At 40.8% G+C, this 24,144-nt stretch overlaps 1 protein-coding gene across 4 annotated transcripts in view; it reads left to right on the forward strand.

Annotated features, from left to right (window-relative positions):
• The first annotated feature begins 11,943 nt into the window (after positions 1–11,943).
• AGFG1 (ArfGAP with FG repeats 1) overlaps positions 11,944–24,144 on the forward strand; it is a 39,017-nt gene continuing 26,816 nt past the window's right edge. Inside the window, exons 1-2 of one of the 4 annotated variants that reach the window (XM_075158227.1) lie at positions 11,944–13,384; positions 23,511–23,604. In XM_075158227.1, coding sequence (XP_075014328.1) covers positions 13,218–13,384; positions 23,511–23,604 — 261 coding nt within the window. In that variant the 5' untranslated portion in view covers positions 11,944–13,217. The remainder of the gene's footprint in view (positions 13,385–23,510; positions 23,605–24,144) is intronic. The other 3 variants (XM_075158226.1, XM_075158229.1, XM_075158228.1) reach the window with 3 other exon arrangements.

Raw genomic sequence — 24,144 nt, forward strand, 5'->3', positions numbered from 1 at the left:
CAAACTCTTTTGGTTTTTATGATAAATCAAAAATTTAAGTAAGCTGCTCTGGGGTTATGTTGCTGTAAAAAGCCATGAAGAATTCAAAACATCAAAAGATGTGTTGTCATTCTTTTTTTGCAGGGCAGGGGGAGAGGGATGATGCAGAAACATTGGAAGAGCCCGACTTTTTCTTGTCCTTTGCTTTACTGAGTGCTGTGGTAAACTTTAAACAGGCTCTAAACTATTTGGTTTCTCTTACGTCTGAGCTTTGAAGTTTAATATTAAGAGATGCATTTAGTGTAGAGACGCAAACATCTAAGGACAGATTGTTTTTATCTTTTCAAATTGATTCCACTGATCTAATGGCACTAGTTTTGTGTGTTTGCCATTTCAGCTTGTCTAAGAAATTGTTGATAGATTGGGAAGATAAAATGGTCACCAGTTGGTCAGTAAATCGCCACTGTCGTAGCGCATAGTGGAAACACAGTTGAGCTGCCTGACAGAATCGGGGCGTTGAAGGCTGTCGGTGATTCTTTAAATCACGGGGCATGCTGCAGTGCAGCTCTTCGTGGTGCACCTAAAAACTGGGGCTGGTCGTCTTTGGGAAAAGGTAGCTCTAGGGAGAAGGTAAACGTTATCATCCCTTTCTGGGTTTGTGTAGCAAGTGTAATGTTTCTGCCAGTCTGTGGCAGCTATGCTTGTGACTGTGCTCTTGAACTTCCAGTTTTATGTTCAAATATGTTATCTGAATTACTACAACGCAGGTAATGTGCAACTATCAGGGACCTCCTGGATCATCCAGACAATCCGTCACCATCACAGCTATGTCATATGATCCTTCTCCTAAACAGATTGAGCTCCGTTTTAGAAGCATTAAATCTTTTGCTCCTGTTGCTCCAGCTGGGGACAATTACAGAACCTCACTGTTCTGATATGGAAATTAAAAATTATGCCTTACCTCTGTAAGTATTCATTGCCAGGTGTGCTCTGTTGTTCTTATACCAGTGTTCTTTATCAGAAGAAATCTTGATTTTATTGATGTTGGGAGAATTTTGCATTTAATTCCAATGAGATGAAAATTTCATCGAGTTTCGAACGTGCTTGAGAGTTCCCCTTTATAGGGCATCTCCATAGCTCTGCAGTCCTATGTTTTCCCCTAATTAGGCTGGGATGCTTATATAAATCAGAGCAACATCTTTTTTATAACTTGAGTAACATATTTTAGATTAATCATTACCTGACATTTTTAGTTTAATACTCTTTGTCCTGAAGGCATGATTTTGGTTTAAAGTACTTAATTTTGGTACTTTATGTAGGCAACCAAAATTAATCGCATCAGTAGGTAGGTGTGTCTATTGAAAAATGGTATTCTCAATAGTCATTCAAATGACTTGGCCAATTTTTATGTAGCATTTCTAACTCTTAAAAACATGCATACCTGCAAAAAAAAAGTTCTGAAAGAATGTTTTGATATCCAGCTTCAAAGAAACTTTTTAACACTATTTAATGGAAGTTGTCTCAGTAGAGAGAGACAATAGTTAGCTATAGTCCTTTGCTTCTGGCAACAGATTCTGTAGTTTCATGATTCACACATATTTAGGTAAGTATTGAATCAAATCTCTGGTTTGCCAGTGCCAGTGTATTTGTCTTTCTGTAGGCTGTGGCTAGCACGTAGGTGGGGGAATAAAAAGTGCCGCTGGCAATTTTTCCACCTTATAGAAGTGAGAAAAGAAATACTTTTGACTGGTGTGGGAGATCAGTTTCTGAAGTTTCTAGGTTTGTAAGTTTTAAAATGTTCTGCTCTTGCTTATTTGACCATTTCTAGCGAATGATGCCACCATTTACACAGCACGTAGTAAGGGGTAATAGACCCACTGCCACACTGAGCTGACGGGTTTGTGGGGACATACCGAGATTTGTGATTAGCATCTCTGAGGTAACGCAGGGGATATTGCCAGATCAAACAAATGATTAAGCCTAGCTGAATGAAAAATCATTACGTGTCCCTCGAGGCTGAAGGAAGCACACCAGTGGAGCACCACTGTCCTACGTTAGACCTAAACCTATGAGAGAAAATTCAGAGTAACCGGAGTTGAAAGATCCCATTCTGCAATCTGTTCTTGTGGAGTATCTCCTTCATGGAGGCAGCCCTACGTAATTAAGAAAATACTAATGAAACTGAGGAAGTGTTACAGAATTAGTCCTGTAAGAGCAGAGGATTAACCAGGGGGAAGCATTCCCACAACCAGAGGGCAATAATTTGTCTAAAAGTTCTGGCTTGGTCCAATAAAGAAATGCGGTTACTTTAACGATAATTTCAATAGAAAGACTAGGAGGCACAGCTTTATCCTCTGGGTTATTGGCACAAATATCAGTGCTTAGGATGATAACGTAGCAAAATGGTTTGTAGAAATAATTCCAACGTCAGAGAATGTTTAAGGAGAAAAAGAGCCCAGAGAGAAAATGGCTCCATTTGTTGAGTGCTAGTTGAATGCTAATAGAAATTATTCTCTTTAATTTCAAGTGATAGGAACTGAAAATGTTTACAAAATAACTTTTTTTTTATAGTCCATCAGAAAAAAAATGGTTGCCTAATCTAAAAGTGTGTATCTGAAGGTTGCTTATTCCATTACACAGAGCTCCTGCACCAAGTAACAACTGTGGCAATGAGCTTAGTAGAACTACTTTTCTAATTTGATTGGGCTTTCATCCCTAGGGGGCTAAGGGTTTTAGATTGGGGTGATTAACCTCCCATTTTCTGTTTATAATATCAGAGTACAGTTCAGTTTTGCTTTTATGTTTCTTTTGCAGTACAAATATATGTTAAATATTTCATTTCTATCTCAAATATCATGTGATGCTCTTTCAGCGTGTTTTCAATCAGGCAGACATGTTCAACAACCTGTATCCGCCAGGCGATAAGACAACACTCCGGAGGAAAAAAAAAAAGATTACATTCATATTGGCATTTAGCAGATCCTCACATGGCAATTCATTATTGCTTCTATTGCTGCTTTTATTACTTTAGGATGAGCCTACACTAGATGCACATACCCACATAGTTTCACTTCGAGACCCATGGCATTGCATATTTTTCTCCCAGCTGCTGGGAATCTGCACTGACACTCGGTCTCCTGTGACTTCAGGCATGATGTCAAAATGAGGTTTGTGATAATTTCCTTGATTCAGTCTGTGTGCCCCATGAACAGCAGGCAGGCTGCTGAAGTTCATGGCAATCTAGACCAGCAGCAAACCTGTTGATTGTTCCCAGGTTTCAGAGGTAGGTAATTTATTTCTTGGAAAGATTCTTGTTGAACTTGTCAGTTCTTAATAGGTTATTTCAACTGCCTACTGTGAGCTTGGCTGTAAGATCAAGTGTTTAGGAGATGATCTTGGATCAGATTGCGTTTGGTTGATCTCATTACCTGGTGAGCGACAAAAACAGGCAATTTAAAAATAACAAGTTTGAACATTTTTTCCTGACTGGAGTACTATACTCATCATTTCCTAGTAGCCAAAAACATCAGGGACTAGATAATCATCATCATCATCATCATGATGTATAATAAAATTTGGAATAGGCTTCAAAATTTTCCTCTAGAGAAAAATTCCCCCTATTGCAGAAGGGATTTGCAGCTAGTGACAGAATCCACTGCTAAATTATCTGATTCTTACCAGATTCTTTTAGAAACCTGCAATGAATGCTTTTTCATACTTCAACATAATTTCAATTTTTGAAGCATAACGATACATCCTTTTAACATGAAGATGTCATTCCAAAGAGTTGGCATTGACAAACGGTTATTTGGATTTCATTGTACCAGGGGATGAAACTGGCTGCAGAGAGGACCGAGGGCAATCGTGGCCATTGCCCGGCAGCGCGGAGAGGCTCTAGCAAAGAAAGGAAACACCCGGTACTTCGGAGCAAGGCTGCGATTGTGGACAATACTCTGAAAACTCACTGACTGTTAGGTGCCCAGTTTATAACGAGGACGAAACAGAAAGAATTAAACCCTTTGACAGGTGAGTTTGTACAGTGATCTCTATCAATGATGGAAAGAGGAGGAGTGTAAAACAAGAGCTTACCCTGGCAAATGGCGAGGTCAGTAACAATGGGAACTTTTCATGAGTTAAACCTTTCTCTGTTAATCATTTCTTTGCTTAAATTGTTTTATTTTTGAATAGTTACGCTCATAATCCTAACTCTGAATTACCAAAGTTGTGGTCTGCGCCCAGGGCCACCAGCGCAGCACGGAACGGCGGCTGTTGGCTAATCAGCACCGCCGGGCACGCGCCTCCGGTATCTCTCGCCTGCACGTGTCGACACTTCAGTTGGGCACTTATCTGTGTGCCCGAAGGTACACGCAGGGAGGGGAAAATAAGCTGAAGGGTAGTTCTGGCATCAAAGCAACATTTATAAGCTGGCTATGAATACATTGAACCTGAAAAATTGGAAAGCTGGACCTTCAGCAGTAAAGTACTGAGGTCTGAAACAACCCCACACAAAGAGGAGCAGGATGCAACCCCCCCTATGTACTCATAAAATGGATCTTGATGATTTAGGAAAGTCAGGGCAAACTTAGAGAGCTCTAAGGAAATTATACTAAGTGTGTCACAAATTCTAACAATTGCAAGAGACTTGATTAAAAGTCCTAAGTTGTAAGAAATACTATGCTTACCTAATAGCTTCTGTAATACTTTTGTTTCCATATTTGTGATGATTTATTAACTGTCAGGTTCCTCTTCCCTGCCGATTTTCCTTATCCATGGTAGTCTGGAGGAGCTTGTTTTAGTTTTTTTCATTTGTTTAAAAATCTCTTGCACATCGGGGGCTGTATTTCTCACATTCCTGTGTTTATGTCAGTAAGACGCTGCTCTTTAATAGCTGGGGTATTGCTTTGAGCAGACATTATCCCGAATTTTTTATTCACTGTGCTGTTTCAGAGTATTTATTCATTCTCTAGCATAAACTCCTTTGTCCATACACCAAACTGAAAAAACAAACCAAAACAAGTTTTTGCTCTAGTCGGACTGCAGTAATGTTCTGAACACTTACTCTTTTCCAGTTGCCAAAACACAGTATGTGGAATATTACTATGCCCACTGTGCCTTAATTGTTAATTTGTTTCTGGTTTTTGTTGTTGTTGTTTTAATTTAATTTATTTAAGCACATAACCCGTAAATATTAAATATTCCTGTCATGAAAAAAGCTTCTTTTACATGTCAAGTCATTTTGGTTAAGTCACTTGCTGATGAGCATTTCTCTTTTTCCTCTTGGTTAAGAAAGAGTTTTTCTAATTGGCAAATACTTCCAAAACCTGCATTCTCAATCGAAATTCACACACATTGTTTCAAAGAGGCATGCCTGTCATTGCCACTTAACCGGAGAATGCATTCTTGAAGGAAATCTTAATTTTTTTTTAAGCTGTTTGTATCTACCACCATGGCTTGCGATGTTGAAAACGGTCAGTTCAAGGCAAGAAACCGGAAGTGCTCTTGCTGTACAGCAGAATGTACAAGAGGCCGTAATGTCAGGGGATTTACTTTTCTTGTTAAATTAATTATTCTAAGCAACAATTTGAGGGTTTGTCCTTTTACTTCCAAACTAAATGATATAGAGAGAAGGCGCTAAAATGTTACTAGTTTTAGCAGTATTTTTCCCATGTATGGATTGAGATTAGGCTTCTCCTGCAGAAACCTCCCTTGAGAGGATATTGCAGCTGCCGGGGATTACCCGTATCTATTCACTGCAACCGCATCAGTCTGTGCTACTTTCTCCCGGGGATTTTTTGTTTGTTGTGCATCTTGTTAGTGCTCTTACTTTTAACCTGTTAATACTACCAATCATAAAGCCCTTCTCTCTGCAGTTTGGGCAAGACAAATTCTCAGGGATTCATGGCAAAGATCGTGGTGACAATATCTCAGATTTTAAAATGACGGTAATGGGAAACATTACACTCAATTTGAAGGATCAGGTTTCCTTTTGTAGTCCACTTCAAAAATATTTTCTTTCAGAAACGGGGTGACTGAAGAACTTCATTTTCCCATATTCACATGACATCGCTTATTTTCTTTATTCATCATTTGAATGTCTGACATCTGAAAGCTCTATTTCCCCAATTTCACTATTTGGTTGTGTCCATCTCCATTGCTTTACTCCAAGATACCGTTCTTTTTCATCCCACTTCAAATCCAAATGGATGTTTCATGATTTTTAGTTATTCTGTACTTGTTATATTCTTTGATTTGTTCAGTGCAGTGCACAAAACTCTGTTTATCCAGCAAGATTCAAACACTACATCGGCGTCCCTGATTTACCATCTCAGTGTTTCAGATAACGGAGTGCATGATAGGTACTTCGTGGCTTGTCTTGGCATCTTAGACTCAGCCCACTTTTTCCTTCCTTTTTGACCTTTTTCATTCTTTACATATTCAGGTTGACTTAGAGAATTAGAAAGTTTTGTACCTGTTTTCTGTGTGTAGATTCCAGTTGTAAGCACTGCTTCAGGAGGATTACCACGAGCACTAAAGGATGCCTGCTCAGAACAGTTGATTCTACTCTAGTGTTCCCCATATCAGCCTTCAAGTGATGTTTACTAAAAGAATTAAAATTTTAGGGAAGTCTGAAGGAGAATATGTGAGTTTTGTAAAGTGTGGGCAAATAAAAGAACACTGGCTGAGAATATTACTTCTCCCGTCTATTTTAATATTGTGTTTCCCTCACTGAAGATGCTTGTCAAATTGCCTGCAATTCTTTTTGCCAAATCTAAGGCAGTTCTAAGACAGCACTAACTGATAGTAGTTTCCACAAATTAGACTGACTAATCAATAATTTAGGTTCATTAGTGGAGAGGAACAAAGACCTCTCTTCATTCTCTTGGGAGTTTTTACAGAAAACAGGCAGGAAATGCTCATCATCAAGTGGAAAAGGAAGAATTGAACTTGAAAATACATTGGGCTTTAAATACAAGTCTCATTCATAGGTCAAGAAAAAAGTTATGTTATGTAAACTTTAATGTGAAAATTAAGTTGTTCCCGTTCAGAGAGCTGGGAGAGCATTTCCTGGTTTAGTACTTTATGTAGCCAAATACTACAGAAATTGTTGGTGGTTTAGATATCTATTCACATTCTGTCTCTCCCTCTTCTAATTTAGAACTAAAGTTTGACAGAGTTAAACTGTTTTTCCACCATCGAGGTCTGTCTTTCAGCTCTTTGTCTCCTAAGGTCATTTGTTTGCTTCCTGCTTCCTCTACTGATATAGGTTCCACAGCCTCTCTCTTCTACCTACAGGCTCTAGGCTGCCGTGTGTATTGCTAACGTTCCCATCGGCAGTTCCAGCAAATGGAAACTATGATATGGCTTACCATTATTTTTCTGTTGCTGTTTATAGGATCGAATATGAATATACTGCCTTTTCATAGTTTAGAGAGTTCCACTCTCCTCTGGCACGTTCCTCCGAAAGGATGCATGAAACAATTATTTTACAAGCAGTCCTGTGATTTGTGGTACAGTTTATAAAGCATCATTCAACTACAAGCTCTTATAGAATAACAATAAACCAATACAAATTAAAATCAGTAACAGAAACATTGGCACATACCCTAAACATAAAGGTACTGTAAAGATGAACTTAAAACACATTCACCTCATGTACAAGATATTCCTATGACAGATGTTTGGCCTTCACTGCAACCGCATATAGGCATGGTCTTTCCACTACCTAGTCTGTGATTACCAACTGGAATATGATCTTGTACACTTAAGGCATGATGGAAATTGAAGAACTGTGTCAAATAAAGGGGCAAGGTTGAAATATTGATAACCTTTCAACATCACTGATCAAGCTAGAAAGCAGGAAGAGAGTAATGCCTCCTCAGCTATCAAAATTTCTCACTAAAATTAAAAAATGAAAAATTCCTGTAACTTTGGAACAAGTCAATCTGCTGAAATGTCCTCTCTGGATATGAAAACCTCCTGTTGAACTAGACTGGATTACACTGTGAGCTGGGACAATCCTGCACTCAAAAATCCCCCACTGAAAAAAAAAAAAAAAGTCTGTTCTTCACAGAACACGGTGCCTGAAGGAACTTGTATATCTTAAGGCAGTAAAGCAACTACAGTCTTAGGCAAGACAGGCTCACAAGGTCCCCTGGTAGTGCCAGTCCAGCCAGGAGAGCAGTGTTTAGTTACCAACAGTAATAAGTTACACAGAAGCTGCTTGCTCTTCTGAAACACTTTCTAAACAGCTAAAATTCAACAACAGAATTTATTTTTTTAATCTTATCAATGGAGATTTTTTTTTTGTTTGTTTTATGAGAAGAAAACAAAAGTAGGAGATGAAGAAAGCCTAAGGAGAATATTTCCATGAGAGAGATGTTAGTAGTTTAGTTAACTTGAAAAACTGGAGAGAGGTAGGTGTGCAGGATAACTAGTGCTACATGGGAGTCCATCCAGGAAATCTCAGTCCTTCCCATCGAAAAACTTCAAGTAGATTCAAACAAACTACAAGGTAATAGAATTAATTCAGGCAAAAGGAACTGTATTTTTGACAACTTTAGGATGTCACTGATTCAATTCATTTCAATTCAAATTTTCCACTCAAACAATTTAAAAAAATTAATAACTGCAAGAAGCTCATCTAAATTATCATTTACAATGGAACCTTCGTTCTTAGCAATAATCACCAAGAGCAGAACATCAAGCTAAGAGGAAAGATACTTAAGGCTTTTTAACCACCTCTGATGTTGATCTGTTGTGTTAACATTGGAAAGGCATTCTACACCTTTACGGTCCTCTTAAAACCCATCTGGTTTGTTCAGATTAATAGGAAAATTCTAGTTTACTTTGCAGCAAGGAGAATATCTGTCTTGCTATTAATGCCTGATACCTGGCTCTACACAGCTTCAATCTATCTCACTTGGAAACTGTAAAAGCTGTTCTATCAATAAAGATACAGTAGATAGGTCATAAACTGTTGAAGGAGGAGTCTAAAGAAGAATTACTTTTCCTGTCTATATTTTTTGGTCTTTTTGATACTTTCTGCTTGCTCTTGTTTTTGTGTCTCACCCTATACCTTCACCCTCCTCCATGTCATCCTCAGGGACAGCACTTCTGCTTTGAATGGCTGTGGTGGCTGAAAATCATTTCCTGATCTACATTACTCAAAACGAATTAGGTGTATGTCACACTAATAAAACATGACATTTAAAAAAAAAAATTAAAGACCACTAACTTGTGCATTACAACAGACCAAGCTGATGTGACTGTGCCTTCCTCCTTATTGTGAGGTCTGTTTCCTGCAAACAGCTGTTATGTGTAAAGGCAGGGCTATCGATCATTTACCTTGCCTCCTATGTTAATGTCACAGCAGTGGGTGGGAAATGTCAAAGGGAAATGGCATTTCAAACAAAAACAATTTTGTAATTCAATCATATTTGTCTGACCATTTTCTGCAGTGAAATTTTCTAGATTTAAATAACTGTCAACAATCAATAATGATTTATATAAAAATTACTATGACTTTCTCTTGTTTTGATCTCTTACTAAAATGTATCTGTTCATTAACAAAAAGCTACTGCTTAAATTAGGCCGGGCACAGACACACTAATTTATGCCCAGTTGACTGAATCTTTAATAGAGCATACCGGTGAACATTCCTGCCAGATACGCTTGCCGTGTTCTTTCCTAGCATTTTCAGAAAACCCTTCATATACAAATACTGCAGTAGCAGTTTACCACAGATCCGATACACCTAATCCCAGGATTAATTTTGAATGCCCATCAGTAGTGAAGCAAGATGGCTTTAATAGCCCATTAGTCTTTCAGCATGATAATTTTCACGTCACTTAGCCTGCTGGGTTAATTGCTTTAAAATGGATATTATTGACCTCAATCTTAGTGACAAACGGAGAATGTCTTATTCATCTCCCAAATGTACATTCTTAGACTCTTCTTTCTTTTGGTCCTGACAATAAGTCCCCTAGATTATGTGCTTGTATATGATGATTTATACCCTATTAGCTCATATTTAAGGGCTTACTGAAGCAACGTCTTTCAGATATTATTACCCATGACTGGGCTAACGTTTAAGTTCTGGTTTTTATGTAAAGAGAAATGCTGCAAGCATAAGAAATCATTGGTTTACCTCATTGAGAAATTAATTTTAATGCTAAAAGCTGTAGCAGGTGCAGCAGGGATTAAGCACTTTTGGAATAAACAGCTGGCCAGTATATTTCCAACCACAAAAGTCTGGTCATTACAAGCAGAGAATGAAGAACAAATTTGGACAGAGAAGCTGCAGGAAAGGAAATTCAGGTCCTAGGATAGAGAAATAGAAAAATATATCGGGAAAAAGAAAACCAAAGAGTAAAGCTGAAGAGTAGAGTTTTTATTCACGTGTGTTATTTGTGGATTTTTTTCCTTTAGTAATTTAGAGAAAACACAAGCTATCTGCTTTGAGGAAATTAATGCTAGCCACAAAAAATAGAACAGGAGGGAGTGGAAGAGCAGCACAAGTTACGTTATTGCTGGCGGGGAGGTGAAACAGGGCTGGAAGTTAATGTAGCCAGTTTTCAGATTTATATATGTCAACAGTGTAACACATACATTTACACATGGGTAGCTGTATTTCTCAAGCACCGGCTCCTGTGGGAAACAAGATGGTAAGATTTAGATGCTTGGTTGTAGGAACCCAAGATTTGGAGCAGATGTGCTCACAGTCTCTAGAAGAACCCAATACCCACAGAGCTTATGGATATTCGTGAAAGGGTGTCTCCTCACAGCCCTCTGAAGTCTCTTTATGTCATTTCCTGGGGTGAATCGGCTTTATAAGATATAGAATGGAGAGGCTTGGTATTTTTAAAAAGTGGTTTCTAAACCAAATTAATGTTAATAAAGTAATTTATCTACTAGCATAAGTCCATCTTGGTGCTGACCATGAATAACGTCAGAACTGTTTCTTCATGAAACGAATTAGAGCCTGCTCTAGTGTAATATGAAATCCGTGAGACTCCTATGGAACTGCGTGATCGACTTAAACAGTACTAGGATTTTCCCTGGGAGCTCAGTTCCACATTTTAATGGCAATGACAATGGTATTGTTTTTATTAACAACTATTCATGTAAGTACATTCCGACAGAAGCAATTGAAGTTGGACATTCTCGCCTCAGTTGCAAAGCACCTTTGACTGTCGATGAAACAAAACCCAACTGTATGTAGCAACTCTCCGCTACAGCAAGTGTTGTGGCCAATCATTGCTCTCCAAAGTATCTTCCAGGAAAAAAAAAATTGTTTTTTAACCTTTAAACTCTTTTTTTTCTAAATTTAGGTCATCTACGAAGGTCGTTTAGGTCATTGGCAAATCTCCAATGCTAGCATGTTTCGTACAAGGCAAAAAAATTGAAATCTTCTGAAAAACAAGAATGTCAGCATTTCAGAGAGAAGTGAAAAATTAGAGGAAGCAGTGAGAATTTGGTCCTTACAAGACTGGAAATAGTTCATGTTTACTTTTAAGAATGCTGTTTAAGCATTTGTGATTATTTAATGATTTTGTGGTGTTTATTTTTCACTATGAACAGCTCCTGCCATCCATATTAGAAAAATTTGAGATCAGTGCATTATACTCTGGGTTTAAAACTTAGGACTGGTTGATCAGCTTATGTAAATCTGCACGTCCAGAGGAATCAGAGGAGGAATGCCAAATTACTGATGTTGAACACCTAGTCCTAGGTTTTTTTAACTAAAACTACGAGGGAAATACAGCGGATCAGATCTCGCTCCTACAAAAGCTAGTGCTAACATATGTACTGATGTCAGAGGTGCAAAGCTTGACCCTAAATACACAGCACTGGGAATCATTAAACCTTAAAAGATTTTAATCGTACATAGTGTTGCTAGGCAGTTTTGCAAATTAAATCACCAAATTATAAAGTACGTTGAATTTTTTTTTTTTTCTTCAAAAGTATTTTGCGCTCTGTTGAAAAATATTCCTTTAGGCACCTTTGTAAGGAACAAAGGTGTATTTTGTAGATCAGCGGCAGACCGGAGTTCAAGCCAGAGCCAAGGGTTCCTCAAGGATATCAGCAGATATACGTGACTGCTGGCTCTGTTTTCTTTCCTTTGATGAGGAACGTGTCCGGTCGGGCACCGGCGGCCGAATTCCCAAGGGGAAGCCCTGTGCTTTTCATCCCCCATACAGAGACCCGTAACAACGTTCCCCGCACGAATGCCGCTGCCTTGTGAAAACGGCACTGACCACTCTCGCTGGGCCCTCGCCAAGCGCCGCAGCCGCCAGCCCGCCCCCCGGGGGTCACGCCGCGGGGACCCCCGGCAGCCCTCTCCGGGCAACGCTTCCCGCTCCGGAGGTTCGGCAGGGCTCCCGCGGGACCGCCTTCGCCTCAGCTCCCGGGTGAACGTCCACACTTCTGGGAGAGGAGGGCCATTTAGAGGGCCTCAGGGAGCGCTGGGGCGGGGGGCGAGGCCGGCGTTTGCTGGAACTCCCCTCCCCAGCCGGCCCGGGCCCGTCCCCACCGCGGGGGGCGGAGGGGCGTGTGGAGACCGGCGGCCGCGGGGGGGAAGAGGGCGCCCTCGGGGGCGTCGCTGGAGGGAACAGCCCGCCCGGAGCACACCGCGGGGAGGGGGCGCCCCCCTCCGCCCCGAGAAAAGGCGAACCCTACATTTTATTGAGGTTTTCGCACTGGGATTCTCCACGGGACTGCCCGCCGCCCCTCTCCCCGCTCCTGGGCGCGGGCCCCCCGCCCCGCCGGGTCACGCCAGGTGACACGGACCCGGCAGCGGCGCCCCCCGGGCCGGGGTGGCGGCGGGAGGGGAGTGCGTCCTCCCGCGCGCGAGGGGGCGCTGCTGCCGGCGAGCGCGTTCGGCTCCGCCGCTCCGCCGCCGCCATCTCCTTCTCTGATCTCATAAAGGTGTCGCGCAGGTTCCGCCTGGGCTCGTCATTCAGCCGCCCCGGGCCTGGCGCTGCCGCCGGCCTCCTCCGCGCCTCGGCCCGCCCCCGCCCGCCCGCCCTCTCTCGCGGTGCTGCCGGCCGGCGTGAGCGGCGACCGCGCTCCCGCCCCGGCCCATCGGCGGGCGCCGGTTGCCCTCCCCGCCCCTTCCTCCCCTTCCTTCCCCTCCGCCCCGGCCCCCTCTCCCGCCGGCCGGGCCCCGGAGCGCCGCCGCCGTCGGGGTGTGAGCGGGGCCCGGCGCCGTGCCGGGCCGTCCCCTCGCCGGCGGGGCCATGGCCGCGAGCGCCAAGCGGAAGCAGGAGGAGAAGCACCTGAAGCTGCTGCGGGAGATGAGCAGCCTCCCGCCCAACCGCAAGTGCTTCGACTGCGACCAGCGCGGCCCCACCTACACCGACATGACGGTGGGCAGCTTCGTGTGCACCTCCTGCTCCGGCATCCTGTGAGTGCGGGCGGGGGGGCTCTCGGCTCCATCCCTCCAGCCGGCCCGGCAGGGGGAGGGCGGCCCCGCTGCCGGCGGGGTGGCTGCCGCCCCCGGCCGGCCTCTGGGCTCGCTTCGCCGCCGGGAGACGCGTCTGCTGGGGCGGCGGCGGCGAGGCGAGCCGCTACGCGGGGTGTAGCGCCTCGCCTTTGGTTTCGCGGCGCCGGCCGTTCCCCTCTTGGCTTTGCCCTTCCTCCCCGCCGCAGGGCAGCGCCGGGCTGCTGCTTCAGCCCCCTCGGAGGGCAGCAGGCGGGGGGCTTTCCCGGGGAGGGGGAGGCAGTCGGGAGGCTTTCCCGGGGGCGTTCGCTGAAAATCCCCGTCGGAGCCCCCGGTCCGGGAGGCGGCGGTTGGTAGCCGGGTGTGTGCCTGCGGGGCTGGGGAGCACGGCAGCCTTCGCGGCCGGCGGGCAGCAGCAGTCCGGAGTTCGTCCTGGGGAGGTGTTTTCCTGCACGTAGGGAGTGTAAGCGTTTGCCTGCGGCACGCAGGTGAGGGGGGAGCACCGCCACTCCCCGGGAATCATTGAAGGGGTAGTTAATTAAACAAGTGTTTGGAGAGTACTTTTGGGAAGGGAAGGAGGCACATGGCTGAACGGTTCACTTTCGTGACAGTCTTGAAGCCGTGGGGGACGCTAACCCTATCGTGAATACTGAGTTTAACGTTTAAAAATCTTACCGTAATGTCAAGTTAAGTCACCAGCCTAGCCTTTTGTGTATCAAATTATGCTTGATAGTAGTTTGTAAGACAACTCTTTAAACTCTAGCTTAGAGGTTAAACTCTAGCCTTAATAGTTTAATATACTTGATCAGAAAAGTAGTAGAAGGTTTTTTCTTACATCTATTACTTCCTACAAACTATATATATAAACCTTAGAAAGGGATTGGCTCTGATAAAGTGGATTGCATTTTTCCTGTTCCTCATTCCTGTATGGGCCTCCCCCCTACTCCTCCTCCCTTTTCCACCCGCCTCCTCTGCGATAGTGTGTACGAAACTAAGAGTTGAGATCAGTCAGTTCTGAATTTCAGTTACGTATACATAACTTGGGGAAAAAACCCTACTGTCTTCAGTGTGACTGTTTCTGTAGCTATGTTTATGTTTGTTTGTTTATGTTTCTGTTGCATTGTGCTTATGGAATGGAGCAGAATCAAAGGGTGGCCAGAGTAAGTAATAACTAGTATGTCAAAGGATACAGATTTGTGTTCGTAAGGGTTTGAGTTCATAAAAGGCATTCAGGAGCCTGAACTAATTTCTGTCCCCTTACTAAGAAGGACTAAGTACCACACACAGGCCTTCCAAGTAAGGTCTGGTGTTTTAGAACAAGGTTGGTAATTATATTGAGATTCAAACCAAAGCAAACATGTTAGTTCTATGCTGAATTTACATAGAACAAACTGCCTTTTATACTACTAGACAGCTAATTAGCCTTGGGGTTTTTTTTTCCTTCTTACTTCTACTTTGTGTAGGCTCTTGAACAGGCTTGACGCAAATACAGAAAATACATTCAGGTTGTGCAACTGAAAAGAGACTCTAGTTTTTGACATATACATGCTACTTAATCAGCCAGCTCTGGCTATTGTTTGCTCTGTTAGCAAACTGTTATTTGTGCTGGCATGTGAAACTATTTTAAGCTACTGCACAGAGCTTATTTAATGGTTGCACATGTTCTTACTGGTTAAACTGACAGCGTGATAAAACTGCTCCGTGAGAATATTTTCCTTTATTTTTCAGGCTTCTTGACCTTAATAGACAAATATATCATGAGTGCTGCTGAGATGTTTAGCATGGGTTCAGTAGGATTTGTTCCTTTCGTCTGTTGGCTGGGAGGTATGGACTAGTAAAGTTTGTAGTCCGATTTGCAGTAATCAAAGGATGTGCGTGCAGTGAAACAGCTAGTAATCAGGGGACAGCTATCACTTGCTGTTAAGTTGGCCATCATTTGGATGTTAACATGCTTAAAGGAGGAAGACGTTTTCTGAAGAACAGTTGTTAATGTATTGGTATTCTAATAAAATGCAAATAGCTCTTTCATTCTAAATATGCAGTGTTGTTGTGGTGCTCTAAAAAAGAAACCACAAACAACATTTTTCGTTGTTACAGCTAGTAACACCTACACTTAAAGCTGGAATAAAGGACTGTTAAGAGGACTTAAAACTTTCTTCTGAAATAAATTTGGGGTCGTTCTTTCATGTTGATTTGGAAATGCTTTCATAAGTTGTGTGTGCAAGATTATACGTATTGGTTAACACCTTAGAACCTAGCAAGTTGGATATTTTTGTTATTGATGAGACTTAGTGTAGAGAGAGGTCGTGTCTGTTTCATAACTAGAAACTGTTATTTTTAACACTTCCATTGGAATAGTCTTTCATGCAACTTGTTTATTTCCAAATAAATCACCTCGAGGGAAATGATTCTGCCCCTCTACTCTGCTCTGGTGAGACCCCACCTGCAGTACTGCATCCAGCTCTGGAGCCCTCAGCACAAGACAGACATGGACCTGTTGGAGCGGGTCTGGGGGAGGGCCACAAAAATGATCAGAATGGAACATCTCTCCTATGAAGAAAGGCTGAGAGACTTGGGGTTATTCAGCCTGGAGAAGAGAAGGCTTTAGGGAGACCTTATTGTGGCCTTTCAGTATTTAAAGGGGGCTTATAAGAAAGATGGGGACAGACTTTTTAGCAGGGCCTGTTGTGACACGACAAGGGGGAATGGTTTTAAACTAAAAGAGGGCAGATATAGACTAGATATAAGGAAGAAATTTTTTACAATGAGGGTGGTGAAACACTGGAGAGAGGTGCCCAGAGAGGTGGTAGATGCCCCATCCCTGGAAACATTCAAGGTCAGGTTGGACGGGGTTCTGAGCAACCTGATCTAGTTGAAGATGTCCCTGCCCACAGCAGGGGGATTGGACTAGATGACCTTTAAAGGTCCCTTCCAACCCAAACTATTCTATGATTCTGTGAAATGCTTTTCACTGTAGAATTCCACAGTGGAGGGAAATGACTTGGGAAGAAACCACATAATGGCAAATAAGTGTAAAAGTACTGCTGCTTCTGTAGGGCTTAATGGCTGCTTCATTCTACCTCATAATACTTGCTTTACTGTAAGGCTTTAATAATCTTATTACTTCATCTTGTTTGTATGCTATGTGAATGACTTGCATTGCTTCTTGTTTCAATTAATTTTTGCTAATCTGGTAGAGGAAGTATTCTTGGAGTTGAGTAGACCAGTTTTTTCAAGTTTGAAGTGACCAATGCAAGATTAAAATACTAGTACATTAACAAGTCTCCTTTAGAAAGGTTGCTCAGTTAATTAAAAGTGGTTGCTAACATCGATATCATCTTAGACAGGCATGTTGTTCTAGATACAGTTAACTCTAAACTTTTTAAATCTGAAGTTTAACTTGGTTTTCTTGCAAGTTTTCTGAAGTGTTTATTCATTGTCCTGGCAAGGACAGTCTATTCAAACCCAAAACCTTCATTCTGGATCCATCATTAATCTCCACTAATCATTCTATATGTAGAAGGAGAGTGATGCTATTTATTACTAGATATGGCTTTAAAAAAACCTACCATTTTCTTAACTGTTTCCAAAAATAGTATGTCTAGCTTGTTCAAGTACTGCTAAAAATGAGAGAACTAGTGACTTTGCTAAAAAGATCTGTTTCTGACTTCAGTGTTGAAAGTGAGTCTTGGCAAGCTGAAAGTATGAATAACATAGAGGAGGACTTTTTCTGTAATATCTAGGTTTTAAGTTTTCTCATCAGATTGCGTTTACCAGAACGAAAGTTTTGCTGTGCAAAGTGATGCATGCAGGAGAAAGTTCATGGATAGTGGTGTGGATAGTGGCTTCCTCGTAAAATACCTCTGCTTGTCCCCTGTGTTTAAATTCTCTTCATGTGGGGAAAAAAACACACTAGCATCACACAAGCTGGGCCTAATTCAGCTTTTTGGTGTTGGACAAGAATATAGGATACGTAGAAATATACACACAATCTTTTCTTCCCCGAGAATGGGAGGAGATGCTGTAGAGGAGCAGTCTTCTCAGGTCAAGTATTACAGTAATACAATACCAGAAGACTTCTCTTTATTATAGCAAAACCACATCTTGGGAAATGTTGGCAGAGAGATTCTTTTGGTTTGACAGAAGTCCTTTGGTTCCAAGGATTATGTTGCTCGCTATGTCTGTTGAGTTTCTGGATGTTTCTACCATGTGTCCTGCTGACAAGTGACATCCTTCCCTTTGTCTTATCAAATGCCCCTTTGCCTTGCTTCTCAGCTGTCTGTGCACGTCTTTGCTTTCAAGCAATTCTGTACTATTCCTGGTCAGCCTGCTCCTAACTTTCATAAAATTAACATGTTTTTAAATTCTCAAATGGAAAATATTCCTGTTTGACTAAGCGTCCACTTCCACAAGTTTTGTACTACAGAAATTTATTTAATCTTGACCTTTTTTTTTTTTAAATATCTGCTGTTGTGATAATTAGGACACTCCTACCCTTTCCCTCACTGCTGCCCTCTTTACTCCTTGCCTTCCAACTTACTGAGGAAGTCTCTTGTTCAGATGTTTGCACTTCTGGCTTGTGTCAGGCAGGAGCAACAAATAATGTTTAGAACATACGGTTACTGTGGGGAATGCTAAAGCCCTTTTATGCTATTTCTTACAATTATTGGATCATGTGGCCTTCTTTTGGCTGCTCATAATATTCCCAGTGGAAATTTTAAATTTAAAATTTTCTTGGGTAAGGTACTTCTGTATCAGCCAGATTGGAGTATTTGATGGCAAATACTAGTAACAAATTAAAAAATACATCTTTGCAATGGTGGTGAATTATTGTCCCTTTCCCCAAAAGGAAGTTTTGCAGAAATTAAAATGGTCTAAACAAACAGTGTTAGAGTGAAGGTGATTCTGGCTGTGTTGGCATGACTTTCCAGTCCTTTTTTTTTCTTCTGAGCATGTTTGGAAAATGGCTCTGTGTGTTATATGTATGTGTGTATATAGATATATATGTATTTTTTGTAAGGGTATTTCCTATATTACTATATTTCTTGTTTTCAGTGTGATGGCTGGAAAGCAAAGGAAACGTCTATACTGAAGTGAATACTATGCAGTTCAGAAAAGATGTTTGGGGTTTTTTTAAGAAAAAAGTTAAACTAACCTTGACTGTGCTTCTAAATGTGTATGTGAGCCTTCTGCTGTTAAAAATAAATGAGCTTGTGAGATGGTGGAGGGTCTCCAGGGAGTTCTACAAATATTGGGAATGGCCAATGCTTCTTATATCCTCTTTTGCTAATAACAATAGCATAGAAATAATAATGAATGCTGTGACATTGGGTTTTCTAAAGCTTGTTTTCCAGACACCTGGGGATGGTAGGGTGCTCTGTGATGGCTTGGCATTTGACTTGCCTCATTAACTTCCCACTTCTTAAATGATCAGATTTTGCTGGCTTAGACTTGAGATCACATTAGAATCTGATACAGGGGGACATTAGCGGTGTTGAATAACTGTCTGCCCACTGTTCCTCCCATGGAAGTGACCCTCTATCCCAGCAGAGCCCGCTCTTTGAATTTTGTTTTTTTCCCCTCCCAGCCCTGGCCTTTGCAGACAACTTTGCTGACATTTGTTTGAGATGAATGCAGGAATGGCTGCTCTGCCAACAATCACAAGTTTAACCATAATTTGCTACTAAATTATGTTAGTAACAAATGTTCAGTGCTCGTTGACAGTGTTTTGAATGTTTAATGTTTTAATTGCCAGACTTCAAAATCTTGTGTCAGTGGCCTTAAAGCTTCCTTTGTTTGCGAGAGCACCAGTTTTAACAATGCTCTCTGAAGAACAGAGATCGCGTGTTCTGCTCATGTTCTCTGTAGCTGCCCCTATGGTAGGCTGTGTCACTAGGAGCTTGGACTGGTTCAATGGAGGGTCAGTGGAGGATAGTCTTATAGCTGGAAGTTCTGGTCACAGCGCTGTTCCACAGAAATAACCATTGCTGAGCATGAAGAAGTTGGCAGTGATGAATGGGGGATGTTATAGCTATGGTGTGCCGGGTAAGTGCAGACGGCAGAATAGTCTTACTCGGTCATCTTTCCCAAGGGCCTCTTAGGAGATCGCTGCGATCTGGATTAAGTGCTGAGGTAGTGTTTGGTTGCTGTCTTCCTCAGGAACTCTGTAATAGAGGAAGGAGTAACTGGTACCGCTGCATGGGTGCAGGTTGCAAATATTTGTTCACGATTCATTTAAATTTAGGCATTGTTAACTTGGACTAAGGGACTATAATCCATTTTTGTCTCCTGTTAAATAGGGAATACTGTAAAGCATTAAAACTGTGCAAAACACTTGTCATACACGGAAAGAAACAAAGCAAGTGGCAGATACTTCCCTCCTCCCCAAAAAAAGAAGGTTTGTTAATTCCTTGTAAGGGATAATTGTACTTGGCTGTCTACCAGTAAGCTTCCCCCATATGTAGATGAGCTGTTTGTGAATCATTTGGGTCATCAAGTAATCTCTGAGGTTAAGGAAGAGTATAAAATATCTTAGGATTTTGAAGTAAGAGTAGCTTCAGTACTCAGGCTTGTTCTCAAGTTCTGCTTCATAAATCCCCAAATTGCTCTATTTTAGGGAGATTCTAGTCACTTCATGGGTATAATGTTATTGAAAGTGGCTCATGCAGTTAGAAATCATAAAAAATAGGGGTTTAGCTGTTCTAATGGTAGAATCAAAGTAATTTATCTAAGGAACATAACACATATGTTTTGGGTTGTATTTGTATGCTGTACAATGCAGCCTCTTGTCTTGATTTCCTTGTTCCAGTCTGACTTCTTATGCTGCTTTAGCATAAGAGGAGGCTTTTCGTAGGCTCCCCCCCACCCCTTGCCATGTTAAATAAACATAAAAATTACTTGTATGTATAGTACTGCAGCTTGATAGTTAACTTTGCATTTATGGCTGTTAAAGTTGTGTTCAAGATTTCCAGTCTTCCCAGACCACCAATGTGGCGACATGCTCTCTTTCATAATGCAAGATATCTGACACTTCTGTGTCGTGATTTGACCTTTAGGAGTGGGGCATGTCTTCCTCCTTTAGCAGGAGAGTGTAAAAGAAATGAGAATTCATCTTATCCTACATCATGGATATAATGTATAAATCGTCGAACTTTATAATCTGAACCTGAAAACTCTAGAGCAGTCTTCACTGGAGAGAGAGGCATGTAGAAAGTCTCTAGTTAGGCTAAACAAAATCTAGTTTATGCTTTAAATACATTTAATATTGCTGCTTAACAGAACTGAAGAGACATGTTTGCTGATGTAAATGCTTTGAAGAGCCCTAGTAGATCAGTGTAGAGTAGGTACTGCTTAAATAACTTGTGCATTGCCTTTAAATTGCAAACATAGGTACAATATAGCACTTAAACTATACTTATTGTAAAAATTAATTTCCAGTAGAAGATAGTGTGACAGCTTGGATATACTACCTGTGCTGAAAAACATGTGAATGTGTTAGTGAATAACCCTAGCTTTTAAAATCGTCATTAAGTAGTTTACAAGTATCTAACTGTGCCACTTCCTTAATAAGAGGAGAGTAAATTGAACAGACTAAGGTAGACAGAACCACTTTTATACTTACTGTAAAAGCAAGGGACAGTGATTGTCATATAGTATTTGATGGAGCATATTTATATGAAATGCCAGGTGGATGCCAACTTTGTTTCTATGCTGTCACTTAATATGTGATTCTGCAGTGTTGCTTAGTGAAATGTAATTACTCACATGCTCAGACCAAGGAGGTGTTTAAAAAACCCCAAAACCAAACTTAATACTAGCACCAGCTCTGAAACAATGAATTTTAACCGGATAGAACTCTTACAGATTTTTTTTAAGTTGCATTATCTTAAAATGAGTATTTACTTAAAAAAAAATCTTAGATAATAATAGAGTATTTTAATAAGTGTTGTTTGTTTGTGATGTACATGTGGATTTGATTTACAACTAGATGAAAGACATTAAATTGTTAATTTCAATTTACCATGGAATTTAAACATTTTGAGACAAGAAATTTGCTGATGGTTGAGTTGAATAAACTATTTGAAACCTCTCTCGCTAACCTTAATAAAACTTCTTCTGCCTTCTTGTCGAGGTGCTGAACCATGGACTCTAATTTTAGATGCTCAGATTTGAAAAATTTGCTTAAGCAAATAGCATTCTGTGAAATTAATTCTCATATGCCAATAGGTTTTTATATGACTTCTTTTTTAAGGTACTCTTAAGTTCATTGCATTTTTTGGCATTTATTTTTATTCAAGTCTTTCAAACATTGAGTATGTTAAATCTGTTTTTTAATGAAGCTTAGGCTAAAATGTTATTGCTTAGTGTTCTAATCAGTATCCAATTTTTAACTAAAAATGTGGAAATTTTTTTAAACACAGGATCAGAATTGTCTTCTTACAGGTACAGTGTGAATTTACGTGTCAAGGTGAATTTGCAAGCTAAATGCACAACAATTTTTTTCCCATTATACTTACTCAGAAACTCAAAGTGCTAAATATATTCTTTAAAAGTTGAGTAGAAAGTGTTAATATTTGGAACATCAGATTTTTGTTTTTCACTGTTTTCATGGCTAACAATTTAATTTATAGTTAGTGTTCTTGGAATTATCACTACTAGTTGTCTTAAATTGGATGTCAGTGTTTTGTTTGTTGTTGTGGTTTTTTTTATTCCTAAAAGCAATCTGAACTAAATTTGTAATTAAAGCGAAGTAACAAATATAAGCAATAAAGCTAACTCTTATCAGTTGATTTGTCAGCGATTTGTTAGCCCCGTATTACATTCCTGGAAAGCTTCCCCCAACTTCCTTTCTGGAAACTTTCTTCTCATATACATAACCACAGAATTTTGTGTTCTTTGATATCTCATCGTTAATGTATATTAATTTTTTTAAGATGGTATCGCAAAAATCCAGGCCTGATTAACTTGAGTGTTAAACTAACCCCATTGTATTGCCTGAGTTAGTGTCTCCTCTGTTTGGCATATGTGGGATGTAATGTTCTTGTTTCCATTGCGCAAAACACGGCTTGATTTTAATTGTAAGTATTTGTGGGCAAAAGCAGTAGTTAGTATGTATTTAAAAAAAGAGCTTGAAGAGAAAGAAAGTTTTTTCTGATACTGGCACCATTGCTCAGCAGGATTTTTCTCTATGCTTGCAGGTTTTGACTGAACTGGTTTTGACAATGTCAGGCTTTGGCAGCACAAGTGAGTTGAGGTCCTTTAGCTCTGCTGCAGCAGTCTGTCTTGTGGATGTGAGAATGGTGCCAGTCTTTGCTTAAGGCAGAGCTGCTGAAGTTTTGAGCTATTGCATTAGTAATGGTATCTCTCATTTGAGAGCACAATAAAAACATTGTCTTTTTGCTTTTGTTGCTGTTATTTGTGTAGTGTTCAGGAGGAGGAAGATAACAGACCTGTGGATGGAGGGGCAAAAAGAAAACTAGAAAAAGATGCTGGGAGGAAACAGGAAATATAGGTTAAAGCGAGAGAGAAAGTATCTGAGCTGGGAAGTTTAGCTTGAAGAAAACTAGAAAAAGATGCTGGGAGGAAACAGGAAATATAGGTTAAAGCAGGAGAGAAAGAATCTGAGCTGGGGAGTTTAGCTTGAGGAAATCTAGTCATTGGCGGGAAGTTGTAGTAAGAATAGGTTGAAGTGAGGGAGGAGTTGGAGAGGAAGAAAACTACAACAGAGGCCCAAGATTGAGAGATGAAGGGTAGGGGCAAGGGTGAACAAGTTTGGGGAAGCAGTTTAGGATTTAAAAAACGCCTAATTATGTTTTCATAAATTTGCATAGAGAGGGTCAGAGTGAGTTTGCATGTGCAGTTATAAACATTGGTCTCCCCTAAAGCTCAATTATTTGACTTCGCACGCTGAATGTTATTTTGAGATGAGCTTACGCAGCCTTAAGTTTTATGGCAGTGCCAAAATGAGTGCATTTTACAGAGATGGCTCCTGAGTTTAAAACTGACTGACTTCTGGTTGTAATGTTAAAAGTGATTGTATGATGACAGATTTCCTGAATACTGACTAAATACTTCTTGCTTCTTCTTTTAGACGGGGCTTGAATCCACCCCACAGAGTGAAGTCCATTTCAATGACTACTTTCACACAACAGGAAATAGAATTTCTGCAGAAACATGGAAATGAAGTAAGTATTATTTGGAGAATACCAAGTGGTTTTGGCACTTTAATATTAAACTTTAAAACACTGCTTAAGGAAAACTTGATTTTTTTTTTTGGTAGTAAAAAGTAGACAGAAGTCTTTTGAAGCCAACATCATTTGAGGTGGTGCTTCTGAAGAGCTCATTTCACTTAGGTAGCTGATAATCATAATGTTATGTGTTATTACCCAACCCAGACAATCTAGATTCACATGATCGGTATTTCTGAATTGGGTTTTCTTTTGCTTTTGCGTAAGGCAATATGCATCTATCTTTTTTTTTTCTTCTGCAAGCCCAGACCTTGAGACTGACTGCAGCAGTGTTTCCTGAAAGAGCGTACCATGACAAAAATAAATTTGTTGCTTGTAGCTGTATTTATTCAGAGTAGATGTCAGAAAGTCTTCTAGTAGTTTCAATAGCCTCTTTCTTTAATGGAAGTATATCAATGTTGAAGGTTCTTGAAGAGAGGAAGGAAAGGGAGAATTTTCTTCCTCTAAGGATTGTTGTCTAATAAGTGTCTGTATGTT

The sequence above is a fragment of the Calonectris borealis genome, chromosome 9, assembly GCF_964195595.1.
Source record: "Calonectris borealis chromosome 9, bCalBor7.hap1.2, whole genome shotgun sequence".
Classification (NCBI taxonomy): Eukaryota; Metazoa; Chordata; class Aves; order Procellariiformes; family Procellariidae; genus Calonectris; species Calonectris borealis.